The following is a 12899-nucleotide window of genomic DNA, read 5'->3' as shown; positions in this document are numbered from 1 at the left end:
TTCGTCATCTGTAGTCGTCGCTCCTATGTATTTGTGTTGTGTGCTCGCTTTCACATGCATCAAGACGGACCTGTTCAGTTTTGCTGGCCAATCTCAAGCGGGACTACAGCCAGCTTGCTATCTTGGGACCGGGTACGGGGAACCGAAAGAGTGAAACGACACTGCGACGAATATGGACGATGATGATTTCGAAGACTTGTTGAGGGACGAAGGAGGTGAGTATCATCATCGTTTCTCGGCCTGTAAAGGTATATTTCGAGCTGACAAGTAATTCAGATCCAGATTCTATCGTATGTCCTCCTTCACCCTATCTCATCACTGAATGGTCATGCTATAAACCCGCTTCGATCACGACTGCGACTAACCATAGAATCAGCTGGACAGTCCCGGGAATCAATCCACTTCGCTGCCTAGACCGAACAAGCGACAGACGAATGACGAGTCGATGTCCATGCCCTCTGACAATGAAATGAGATTAGGAAGAAGAGTTCTCGAGCTGGACAAGGAACGTGATGCTCTTGCTGTGAGTACTGCATTTGTGTCTTGCTTCGTGGTGTCTTGTACGCTGTGACACGATATGCGTGCGCCCATGAACTCTTGTACCTCACCTTGTCGGATCTAGCCAAACTCCTTACTGATCTCCCCTGCTCGGTCCAGGCCGAAATATCACTACTGAAAGCACGTCTTTCTCAATCTTCATCGACACCTACCATCCTCATTCCCCCCTCGTCATCCAATACGACCGTCCCTCCGACCTCGAACTCGACAGAACCCATCGACATCCCGACCGCACTGTTGCCCGTACTTGCCGCTTTGCGATCTCACATTGCAGAATTGACGAGAGATAATCATGCTTTACGATATACGTTTCTGGGTCATATTGCACCGCGTAGAGGACCTATCAGGACGACATCGACACCGGTCGTACCTTCTTCCAGTACCGCTCCCATTCCTCAAACTCCTTCGCAAACTCAAAACATTGCGCCGTCAGTCACACAGCAACCTGCTGGCCGACCGACAGCTTCAAAGATTTCTTTGGACGTCTCTATGACACCCTCACTGGATACCGCCTCGACGACAATGGCAGAACAACCACCGCAAGAGCTAAGAGGTGTTGATCTGGATAAAGTGCTAGAGAGGGTGAAGGAGTTGATGACCGAGAACGAAGAGCTGGGAGAGATGGTGTTGGAAGCTGGTAAAGTGAGCAATGAAGCGTGGGAGAAGGCGTTGGAAGGTGAGTCATGGTTTTGGATTCTGCTTGCGGTCGTCCTGAGATTGGTTGGCATGGGCTGATGAAGAGGTGTGATCGTAGAATCGAGAGCTGTGATTGCGTCTTTAGAGTGAGTAGGTTGTAGGAGTTCTACCTCAATCTTGCGTCCATGTCTGCTACCAATCTTCCTACCAGATCTCTCTCAAGGGCCCCTGGGATGAATGCCTGCGTCCCTTCCGTTAGGGCACCCTCTTCTCATAAAATCCCCTTCTGCCTGTCTTTCTCACCTCGTGCTGACAAGAGACCCCGCCCTTCTTCAGCTCCGACCTAGCCCATCACGCTTCCCTCGTCCGATCTCTTCGCGCCGAGATATCCTCTCACAAATCCCAAAACCATGCTCTTCCTACAACTACACCCCTAGCATCATCTACTACACCTCTCGAAGCAACAACTAGTAAACTCGCTTCGACAGGTTTCGCTCCCACCAACTCTCCGATAGGTCCACGCATGTCGAGAGGAGGTGGAAGTGGTATGAGAGGTCTTGCCATTCGCGGCAGTGGTAGTGGCAATGGACGAGGTGGCGTCCCGCCTCCTTCTGCTCCTCGTGGTCAATCGATATCGACACCGTCACAAGGGAAAGGCTCGAATGGACATGGCAGCAGATCGCAAGTTCCGCCCTCAGGTCCAACTTCGAGCTCAATGGGACCAACGTCGGGATCAGACTCGAGATCTTCGAATGGACAGGGAGGACGAAAGGAGGATGAAAGAGGATATAAACGAAGGCGATAACTGCGTTCAAGGCGGACATTGTAGATATTGGTGAGGTCGAGTATGGCATCCTGAACAATGAGGTGAGATACATAATTGATCGATTACGAGTCCACGAATGATACGAAATATGACATTCATCGCATGCAAACCAGTGAGAATGGTTCAGAAACAGATTGTTCATGGGACTTCGAACAAGTCATTGATCAGTCACCAGAACACCGCGTGTCCTTCATTTCTAAGGTGTGTTGCATGATGATGATACTACTGCTGGCTGCTGGTTCAAAATGCCCTTCACTGCTCCTCGCTGGGCACACCGTGCATCGCTTTCCGCTTGTAGACCGCTTGATCTCTGAGCCACCGTCTGTATGTTGAAAGGGACACGATCTAATGCGAGTGAAGGGAGCGCGGAGTCAGCATTGAGCTATTAGATACACATCGACGTTATTCGTCATCCGACCTCTACAGCGCCCTTCCCCTTCTGTCTTCCTCCTCGATTGTCCTCTCTTTCGTTCGTTTGCGATTGTATGTTCCTTCGTAAAGACCTTCCGTACTCTCGCATTCCCTATCTGACCCAGGTCCATCTTCCCTCTCTGGCAGTCGCACTGCACCCCCTACATCCCCAAAGTGTCTGTTGGGGATTTCAACTCACCTTCTCGCCGTAGAAATCCGGCACGATGTTCTGCACGCTTTGAAACCTTGGATCCGCCCTATTCCGCTTGATCCTGTGATAAAACTCCCTGTCCATGACTTCCAGTGCGGGTGGGTTCCCTCTTGAGACGGAAGGATGGGTGAGGGAGAAAAGGAAAGAGCCGATCGTTGGTCCGACGAGGTATCCAAGGGCTGTGGAGAAGAGCGCAGACGCGAGATGTCAGCGAGTGACTTTGTGATGCTTGTGCAGTGAGTGAAGAGTCAAAGGTGTAATGACTTACCCATACATCCGAATCTGTTATTCCCAATCATAACATACCAGCACCCGATTAGCTTACTACTCTGCCAAAGACTGACCTCAATAATATCACTCACGTCGCACCGCCATACACAAACCTAATGACCAGACCCCGCATCAGCGTATGAATCCAATCATATACATGTCGAGGACATCACTCACATCGGCTCAATGCCCATGATTAATTGCGTCGGATCCGCTTCCAGACTCGCAAAATATCCTCCACCCAATGTCAATCCCGCAAAAGTCGTCGGTACAGTGGTCAACGTAGACCACAGACGTCTTTGTCGGCGAAGAGAAAGGTAGTTGGGCCATGTCAGTGGGAGTGGGATGGGGGTCGTGCTTGGAGATGATGAGGTGGTAGCCGATGAAGATGGTTGAGTGGGTGCGTCGAGTGGAGAAGCAGAGGAGGGGGTGGAGGTTGAAGCGTGTCTGATTGAGAGGAAGAGAGGGGAGGGAGTAGATCGGAGGAAGGGTCGGAGGTTGGTCAGAGCTGATCGTGACATGTTTGACATCTTGACGCTTGGGATGGTGTTTCTCGACGATATACAGTGCAGTGAACTGTCAATCTGTTGCTACAAAAGACGATGAAATCTACATTTATACAATGACGCCGCCCACCGCCGAGTGATGAGAACGGGATCAATTTCACTGCACAACGCCGAATGTGGCAGCCACGCCGGAGTCCGGAACTGCGGGGTCTCCACATGGACATGGGGTTGCGATGTTGCTATAAGTTAAGCTACAACTTGGTGTTACATTGGCAGCGGCAAAACTTGAATCACCTATCACACCACTGTGTCAACATCGACGCAGCGAGGCGAGAGGCATACCCAGTGCGCCAGGATGGAGGAAGAAGAGGTCGTGAAAGGCATGTTGCAGCCCGAGCACAATGACAGTCCAGCGATGGGCGATCCGATGATCCCGCCAAAGGACGGACGATGCCTCTTGCTCGAAATGCCAGGAGAGATACTGAGTCAAATCGCATGGTCAGTGGATCGATGGACACGGATTTCCTTCTGACACCAATGCTGAATGAACGCAACTCTTAGCTGTCTCTCACTGGAAACGCTCATTCCTTTCCTATCACTTCATCCCATCCTGATCACCTTGACCCAATCCCATCTCTCCCCGCTCCCATCCAGCATCCGTCAAACACTCCAACAAGGTCCACCATATCCACAAGCCCTGTCCGTGCTTCCTCATCTCAACTCGTTCCTCCCTCCTTCTCCGAGTGCGAGAATGCGCTTAATCCTGTCGGTACTGGTGGTGGCGAGAGCGAGATGGATAGTGGAGAGATTCGAGTTTGGGAGATGGGATGAGGAGCTTTGGAAAGAGGCTTTTGAGAGGAGGTTCCTCCCGAGCTGGAAGAGGTTGAAGGGGGATGATGATACCTGGCGAGCTGTGTTTCTCAGGTGAGTCGTACATTCCCTTACTCTTGCTCGAGCGGTGGAACGTGGCGATCAACAGATCTTGGAAAGCGCTTCGATGTGGAACTCGCAACCTGACCATTGCATTAACAGGACTCTAGGTCGACTGGAACATCGTCAGTCAGGATGCACACACGAGGAAGCATGGACGGTGAGCTACCACTCCATCGAGTGCTCAAGCAAATGCCAAGCTTGTTTCTGATCTTGATGGCAGCGCTTTGTGACTTTGCACAGAAATGGATCGGCCAGCATTAACAGGATTTATTCCAGGACTTTTGATCCGTATGAAATCTATGACGAGCTGAAGTGAATCCAGTCGCTCTGTTGTGAGAGGAAGAGTAAAGGCTGACACATTTCTGTTTGCATTCAGACACCAGAACAACTTCACTGCACATCCTACGCAAGTCCGCGTCCTTCTTCATCTTCAGGATGTTCGGATCCTCGCCATTGGGGTTTTGTCCGACCAGCCTTCGCTCTTCGTGAACCCAAATGCTCATCTGGCCCTCCACCCACCTGCACTGCGACACATCTCTACAGCGACGACGTCGGACGGTCTAGCGGTTGGATCGAGATGGTATCGCAGTGCTGTCGAAAGTAGTCGACAAGGTAGATCATCTTCTTCAGCAGCAAAGACTGGTGCTGCTTCCCCTGGAGCGAATACCAACGAAGCATATTTCCCTCTGGTGAGATCGATGTCACCTTCGACTCCTCAGACAACGACGTACGGTCTGGGCGAAGGCTCTAGCTCAACGCAGATATTTGGACCTTCAAGCCCGAGTCTGAGATCGACTTTATCATCATTCATACCTGGTAGAAGAAGGAATCCTAGTACAGACAGTAGTGGACAACAGGAAGAACCGGGTTTGTCATCGAGTCTAGGGAGACTGGGAGGAGTTCTGACGACGGTGAGCAGTAGGGAAGATGAAGCGGGCAGAAGAAGAACTTGGTCGTTCGGACGGACAAGATCGGGGTCGATCACCACTGCGTCGGCGTATCAGCCAGGTAAAGCTTCAAGTCTGCACTCGCCAATCAATGGATCAAACACCCAGATAGTCTCTGCTGGATTGAGCGGAAGTATGCCAGTCGTTACGGAAGCGAATTCACCTCCAAATGAGAATGGCATTGCGAACGGCGATGACAAACGATATGCTACCCCACCTCTTCCGCCTAAGACGAGGGATGACAGACCTTACTCGACATTGTCAAAACCTCAACCCCATCTGGCTTATACCCATTATCCCAATTTCACCTCACCGCAATTCCCTGTCGCAATCCAAGACGCAACGGTGGTTCAATCCCAACGAGATTCGATGGAGGAGATGGAATTGACTAGAGATACAAGGATGTCGTATTTTGAGGTGGAAGATGAGTATGAAGGAGGGTTGTGGGGTGGGGATGTAAGCTGGGGAAGTATAGGGAGCGATAGCGGAGCGGGACAGAGGATGGCAGAGTGGGACGAAGGAATGAGGAAGAGGAAGAGATGGGTCGGGCCAATGATGTGAGTGTCCGCCACTTTTCAGTCACTGTCCACCCTCGAAAGGAAGGTGTCTCGCCCCACTTCTCAAAGACGACTGTTTCTTGCTTGTCACTCAAACGTCACACAAAAACTTTGAACCCTTACATCTACCAACAGGCCCTTGACTGACCCCCCTGCATCAGACTCATAGCACAGCTCCACCCATCCACGCGACCCACACCCCATCCACCAGGCTCAGACCCCAACACACCACTCGAGGGACTCAATGTCGATCTGGGTCCGAAAGGGATGTATGCGTCTTTGGGACTGGAGGATCTAAACGTATTGATACCGTGGGTAGAGCTCAAAGGAGGAGGTGGGAATAGTGGAGAGGCGAGACGAAGTGGGTTAGGTTTTTGAGAAGATTGGGCATGTAAGACGGGGTCATATCAGGACCCGATCTTGTCATGATCAAATATGCGGGCATGATGAGGTGAGGATACGATCGTTGTGAAGATGCCTATCTTGTTGACATGAACACGCTATTTGTCCGACACAACATTGACACACTCTACTGCAACAACGTATATCATGAAAACATTGATTTTGACATGTGTCATTATCGCCCGTCTAGGGTGCTACATCCACGTGCATATGCAAACCGATCAATGCTCTTTACCCTCCTTCTCTCTCACTTTGAATGTACCTCTGCGCCTGACTGTGTTCACTTCTTCCAAAACCCACAATCTACATTCTCGATCATCTTCTTCTTTCGTTGTCCATCTTTTCCTCGCTGGGGGACATTTGGTTCATTAGCTTCTCGTTCTAGGCTTCATTTCTCGTCATAGCAGGGATATACCCTCTCCCGGGCTTCCTACGAGAACCGAGAAGGAGGAGGGAACGACTCACCGATGATGCCCCACCCTTTGGTAGACGGTACTCGTAACCCTTCCTTCTCCCATTCCCAACCACATTTCAACCCGCACCAACCCAACCAGATCAAATACGACTTGTATCTGCTGACACCCGGTTCTAGACCCGCTTCGAAGCCACCTTGATCAGGATTCGGAGTATGCGGGTGTGGCGGAGGTGTGTATTCGAGTGAATCGAACGTCGAGTCTAGGGTGTGAAGACAGCATGGGAGCGAGAGATGAGGTACAGGTTTGGATGGAATGACAGAGAGGAGTGGGAGCCAAGGCTAGATCATCACGCGGGAGAATCGACATCAGCTTCAATGGTCCCTCTTGCATGTCGAGTCACGAGCTTGAGACTGACTGTCAATTCATCGGAATGATTACCAATCAGGAAAACGCCATCTTTCACCACACAGCTTTCCTTCCCCGGCCAGCTGCCAGCTTCCCACTCCTCGATCGAGTTCGGGAACCAAGCCAGAGGGTCGATGGGCAGTTCGACCAGCGATTCTTGTGTCTTGGGAGGATACAAAGGCCACGTTCGTCTGGACCGCAGTTCGTATCCTTTCCCATGGTAGCCCTGTTCGAAGAACCCAGTCAGCTGCAATTACGGTTGTCCAGTTGAACGCCGAATGGCGGAGATTGACAAAGTCACCTCCGATATCAGGATATGAACCAGAAGACCATTACCCTGCACTGAGATCAGCTTGCCAGTAGCATCACTTGAAAGCTCACTCACACATCCGAGATCCACAAAACCACCTTCGGGTCTACCCCAGATATCCCACTCTCGTGACTCTTCCATCTCCCCGTCGTTACCCAGGCCTTCACTCTTTTCTCTGGCGGGATACATGTCCTTCCACAAAAGCATCAGAAACGCTGCAATCGCCACATCCTGTTCGCCCCATTCCGAGATATCCACATTGGTCGTTAAGGGAGTATCGTCGGGTGATAGATTGAGAATGGTCGGCGGTGAAAGTAAATTTGGGAGTGAGCCCTGTCCCAATGACTCTTGATTGGCACTGCAACCTATGTGTGCGATCAGCAGCGACTCACCTTCCATACGTGTCGCTTGACATCTTCGAGCTTGGTGCTTGTAGGCCGAGGAGCCCTGGAGTCGAGATGTCTATGACGATCTTTAAGTACGAGATAGAGGTCCTGAAAACTGTCTCGGGGTACCACAACCTATGAGAGTGCGTGGAAGTCCAGTTTAATGATCAACATCAAATGCCAGTTGAAGAGGAGCAAAGACAGAATGACTCCACTCACATCATGTACTTTCCGCTTCTGATATCCCACCAGCTGTCCATACCCATGTTTATATAGTCGCTCCAACAGAGCCAAGCAAGTCCGACGCAATCTATTCTGTTCCGCTTCCCTTCGCTTTGTCTCTTCGACTGTTGCTTCTACGCTTTGAATCGCCATTGGAACTGGCCCGTCAGCCTTCGTCTGCTCGTCCATCAAGGGAGTATCTGACAGGATGATGGCAGGCGGTCGGGTCGGTTCTGTTGTCTCGTCGTCTATGGATGGTCCTGCGAGAGGTGACCGTCTTCGTGCTTTCGCCGCGCGTGGTGCCAAGCTGATGTTCAAGCTGGACCCAGAATTTTGTATCGGCGTCGAGTTGGAGGGGACCGTAGAGGGCGAAGTCGCTGGAGAATCTGCAAATGGAAGATAATGTATCGATATGAGTCCCTTCACTTGAAGTCCTCCTTCTTGTCCATCGTCTTCGGTCGTGACATCCACAGCCCCATGCGCCGCTGACACACTTTCCCAACGAAATGCTATCTTCCTTACTACCGGATGATAATACGGTATCTCATCCTTCCCTTTCACCTCCGGAATCATGATCACCAGTCCTTCTTCCTTTCTCTGCATCTCCGACTCCGGATCCACACCGCTTCCTTCCCCGACCTCCCTCTCTTTTCCCTTCCCATTGTTTTGGATATGATTGTGATCATCTTCCTTTGTTCGATAGAAGTTGATGGTCTGGTTCAGCTTCCCATCTCGTCGAGGTTGTTTGGGCATCAATCTGACTCGGAGGTGTTCGACCAGATCCAGATCAAGTATTTTGCCTTCCTCTCGGTCACTCTCATCCACATCGCGAGTTGCTGCGCTCGATGCCGCTGAACAATTCGGTTCGTTGTTTTTGGTACTGAAATCAGTGTGGATGGTCGAGGATGATCTACCCGAGGGGTGCGGATGGGAGGACGTAGCAGTAAAAGAAGAAGGAGGAAGAGGATCCGCACGAAGGATGACGGAAGAGTTCCGTTCAGGATGTAATGATAGGGTTTTCATAGTGGACAAGAATACCGATAGTGGGAAATGACAAGTTGAATGGAGGACCGGTGACCACTTCTCGTCATTTGTCGATAGGGGCGATGTCGATGTCGACGCATAAGGCGTGGATTGGAAAGGGGGCGTTTTATAGCCGCCTACTGGGGGAGGGGCAGCCATAGTAGAGCCTTATCACAGATCGTTGCAGATGAAGTGGAACGAGAAGGAGAAGAAAAGATGTGGATGAATTATTTTGAGCCCGAGGACGACCTCCACTCGGGAGAGGATATCGTTGCTTTGAAGGGGTTTGAGGTTCTGTGAGACGAGACACTGTAGGATACTGTAGATGTTCGATTGCGCCTCCAAGTGACCAGGTCTCGGTCTACTTATGCACAACCAATTTCTGAAATGATGGCTACAGATACAAGGTGTAATGATCGTATCGGAGGGGTGATTTCCGCCTGGGCCGCAGCTATGCGTGCAATGCAAATGACAGATCCCACACACCTATTCTCTGGCACATGCCTCTGATGGAATGACTCCCCTTGGGGTCGATGACCTTGTCCCAGTTCCTCTGGCATTCGGTGAGCAGGTTACCGTAGATTTCGACGAGAGACAGGCGATGGCATCTGGCTGGGAGATGATCGTGTTGATCATTCCGTGGCGGTCAATCGAAAAAAAAAAAGTCAGTGTCATTGCTCCGTTCTCTTCCTCTCCTTAAGGTTTCGAGCATCGCGAATCGAGATACAAGGGAGGGAACAGAGGGAAGCTCATAAAGTCAAAGTCAAAGACCTACCGAAGATATCATGGCCTAGAAAATCAAACATGGGTCAATGACTATAATCCATGACGTTGATGACCGTAGATAAAGCCGGGAATCTTGATCACGGACTCACAGGATAATCCATAAAGTTGGGAGTTGGGATGCATGGCCCAATCCGCGGCCAGCTTCGCTCTTTCTTTATGACACTGATCCACACTATTATGCATGTTGACGGATCGCCTGATACACTCTTCGAGCGAATTGATGGGGACCGCTTGGACTTCGGCGCCTGGAGCGATCCAAGCGTGGGGAGGCTGTCAGCATCTCTACCAGTAGATTTCTGGTCGCAGCTGCCCGTTGTGACTACCAGAGACGAAGAAGCAAGAGTCTTGATATTTATACTGCAATTATACTCATTAGAAGAGTTGCTATCTTCAACCACAGGTATTTCAAGCTTTAACTTAATCAAAGGCGCAGATCCTGACAGATCTTGTACAGCTCGTTGGCTTCGCTAATGTGGAACATCAGCGCTGGGTTGCCGAGTGAAAATGGCAATAGAGAACGAGGAGAGATGAATACGTTACTTACGCAGCAACGATCGTGATACATTCCACCTGGGCTGTATTCGTCACGAACACCTCATACCACCGAGCACCCATCCCCATCCTCACACCGAACATATCTTTCTTCGAATCGACCTCATTGCTTGGACCAAGATCAAGACTCGACTCCAAAGGAGCGAGATGATCAGTCCCCTCGGTGTGGATCTCGTTCGGAAATACGATTCTTCTATCCTCTACCTCGCGCGGACCAGACTCGGATACGTGTCTATTTGGCTGGACAAGTCCCGGATCTTGGTAATCTGCCTCGTGGATCTTGTTTCTCCAGAACGGAGAAGAAGGCACCCCCCCCCCCTTCGGAGAAGAGATTGAATATGGATGATCTGGCTTGGGAAGACGTTCTGGTGGATGTCAATAGCTTGGAGTCGAGAGGTGGCTAGGAGATCCTACTTAATCCCCGAAGACGTGGTAGTTCCCATCAGCGATAGCTCGAGAGGGAATGTTCAAGGTCTCAAGCGGGAGATTCTGGGAGAGACCGAGAAGCATACAGAGCAATCTTGCATGCAGAACTTCGGGATGTGGATGGGACTTGAACACGTCGTCCAATTTGGGCAAAGGGGTATTGTTCATATCTGGCTGCAGGTATCGGAGTGGGCAAAATTCTTAAACTGGTCTGACTGTTCAGGTCAATTGGAGGCAGATGAATTACACAGGCAGTTGCCCTCCACTCTTATACTTGGTGCGCGTCAACAGCGAGTGGCCAGCCAGGAATTGACCAAGGCAATGAACACAAAGAATCCCCTTTGACAAAAGAATAGCTTCGCCCATCGTTCCTTCCCCACAAAGGGTCTCAAGGGGCACCTTTTGTAAACCTTGTACGACCTCTTCTTCGCCCCTCCTTTGTTTAGCTGAGTCAACGACGACTATGGGTGATCGCTTATGGGTGATCGCTGAAAAAACCCAATCTCAGAGAACCTTGCTTGATCCTTTCTTATGCTCTGTTCACGAATATCGTTTCAAGGAAAATCCCCTTCTTACACGTAAGCAGAGTGTCCTTGAACTCCGATCACATCTTACAGTCAGATCTACTACCTTATATATTTTTTACAACGTCGTGATACCGTATCACGAGAGAAGAATGTGCGGCCATTCTGCTTCGTCCAACAGGAATATCTGAGTCAAGTTGACGGGAAAGGACACCGTCTTCGATCACCTGAATTTTGACCAAAGGACGATGATGATGAGAGCCACCAGGACTGCGATGATAGCGGCAGAGAGGAACTTTTGCTGATACATCCTACGGAGAGAAGAAGGGGAATCTTGATCAGCGTTGTGAGCGTGTTGTCCCAGCGACGGTAAAAACTTACTTGTAGATCATTTTCTTGAGTGTGCCTGCTGCTCTGTCAATTGATGAATCGGCTTGGACCAGCTGTAAGGATGGTCGCGGCGTCAGCGTCCATCCTTGCCGTTTCAACGATGTCTTCCAACAACAATGGAATTGAATGCACTCACAGTATCTCTAGTATGTTCAATCTGTTCCCGCTGACCCCTCAGGTTCCTTAAAATCTCCCCACCTACATCTTCAGTCTCCAAAGCTATCCTATGAGCATTATCGAGTCTCCTTGTCCCATCGCTGAGCGTTTCGGTCCCCTGTAACAGCCTTGTTCGTGTAGAGTAAGCTGAGGGATCGTCGTCTGTGTAAGGGTCGTCTGGGTTGGGGAAACCGCCAGGTCCAGAGAGGAGGTCTGATCGTTGTGACTCTTGCCGAAGGTCTCGCTGAGATTTCACCAGTGTCAGTCAGTTGGCAGCTCTGAAAGGTGGATAAGAAGGGGAAAAGAAGGTATGGGGGGAAAGGCTTGACGGTCTTGTCAATCTAAGATATACGATTCCGGACATGGAGGCCGCATACACATGACTTGGTCTAGCAAAGGGGGCTGGTATACGTCGACACCGGAAGACCCACTCACAAGTGTCTTCTTGACCTTGTCCAAGCCCGATTTCGAAGTCGCTAATCTCCCTTGATAAGTCTGTCGAATAGATACCGGCATGGAGGGAAGCTCCACCTCCATCTGAGCGACCTGTACATTCGAGTCGCAGTCGATGTCAGCTGATGTATTGACTGAATCGCTAGTAGATGTCAACTGACAATCTCTTCTGCTTCGTCTAATTCCTCAGAGACTCGCTTCAGAGCGGCCTTGCGTTGTTCTTTCAACGGGAGGGTGTCAGCTATTGTGTGACAGCTGGAAGCGACCAAAATCAACTGGCTCACCTCCTTTCAAGGATTTGACATCTCCATCCAGTTTGCCTTTCAGACTGGCAAGAAGCTGTTTGAAGTCCTCGTCGTAGTTCTCGAACAGGGCACTGGAGAGAGAGAAGAAAGGGTGGAGTTAGCCGAAGTAGTTGATCGCAGTGTTAGGACAGGTCTCGAGATCGGATGAGCACTCACGTTGGTGAGTTGTCCATCTTGGTGATATCACAGGGTCCTTTGCTCCTTGTATGTCAGGACAGGAAAGCCACGATAAACAGACAATAACAATGAACGGGGATGTTGTCGAGTGTGCGAGCGAAATGACGACCA

The 12899-nt window shown here is 50.5% G+C and overlaps 5 protein-coding genes across 5 annotated transcripts; 2 read left to right on the top strand and 3 right to left on the bottom strand.

Annotated features, from left to right (window-relative positions):
• Positions 1–172: 172 nt before the first annotated feature.
• Positions 173–1999, top strand: IAR55_005041 (uncharacterized protein; the record flags this gene model as incomplete). The annotated part of the gene is made up of 6 exons (XM_066948135.1): positions 173–215; positions 277–290; positions 377–523; positions 658–1234; positions 1313–1340; positions 1531–1999. The coding sequence occupies 6 exons, from the start codon at positions 173–175 to the stop codon at positions 1997–1999; spliced, it is 1278 nt and encodes a 425-aa protein (XP_066801594.1).
• Positions 2000–2272: 273 nt separating this feature from the next.
• Positions 2273–3433, bottom strand: IAR55_005040 (presequence translocated-associated motor subunit PAM17, mitochondrial; the record flags this gene model as incomplete). Its single annotated transcript, XM_066948134.1, has 5 exons — positions 2273–2365; positions 2631–2821; positions 2911–2924; positions 3005–3025; positions 3090–3433. The coding sequence occupies 5 exons, from the start codon at positions 3431–3433 to the stop codon at positions 2273–2275; spliced, it is 663 nt and encodes a 220-aa protein (XP_066801593.1).
• Positions 3434–3592: 159 nt separating this feature from the next.
• IAR55_005039 (uncharacterized protein) lies at positions 3593–6233 on the top strand (the record flags this gene model as incomplete). Its single annotated transcript, XM_066948133.1, has 7 exons — positions 3593–3679; positions 3744–3916; positions 3980–4342; positions 4451–4508; positions 4572–4663; positions 4728–5855; positions 6017–6233. The coding sequence occupies 7 exons, from the start codon at positions 3593–3595 to the stop codon at positions 6231–6233; spliced, it is 2118 nt and encodes a 705-aa protein (XP_066801592.1).
• Positions 6234–6478: 245 nt separating this feature from the next.
• Positions 6479–9178, bottom strand: IAR55_005038 (uncharacterized protein; the record flags this gene model as incomplete). Its single annotated transcript, XM_066948132.1, has 7 exons — positions 6479–6606; positions 6723–7011; positions 7089–7304; positions 7380–7415; positions 7464–7721; positions 7781–7909; positions 7994–9178. The coding sequence occupies 7 exons, from the start codon at positions 9176–9178 to the stop codon at positions 6479–6481; spliced, it is 2241 nt and encodes a 746-aa protein (XP_066801591.1).
• A 2352-nt stretch (positions 9179–11530) lies between these two features.
• IAR55_005037 (uncharacterized protein) lies at positions 11531–12784 on the bottom strand (the record flags this gene model as incomplete). The annotated part of the gene is made up of 7 exons (XM_066948131.1): positions 11531–11618; positions 11689–11750; positions 11834–12097; positions 12289–12399; positions 12468–12526; positions 12591–12682; positions 12768–12784. 7 exons carry the CDS (start codon positions 12782–12784, stop codon positions 11531–11533), a joined length of 693 nt encoding a protein of 230 aa, XP_066801590.1.
• Positions 12785–12899: the final 115 nt, after the last annotated feature.

Source organism: Kwoniella newhampshirensis, chromosome 9 (genome assembly GCF_039105145.1).
Source record: "Kwoniella newhampshirensis strain CBS 13917 chromosome 9, whole genome shotgun sequence".
NCBI lineage: Eukaryota > Fungi > Basidiomycota > Tremellomycetes > Tremellales > Cryptococcaceae > Kwoniella > Kwoniella newhampshirensis.
This window is presented reverse-complemented; position numbering and strand designations above follow the sequence as displayed.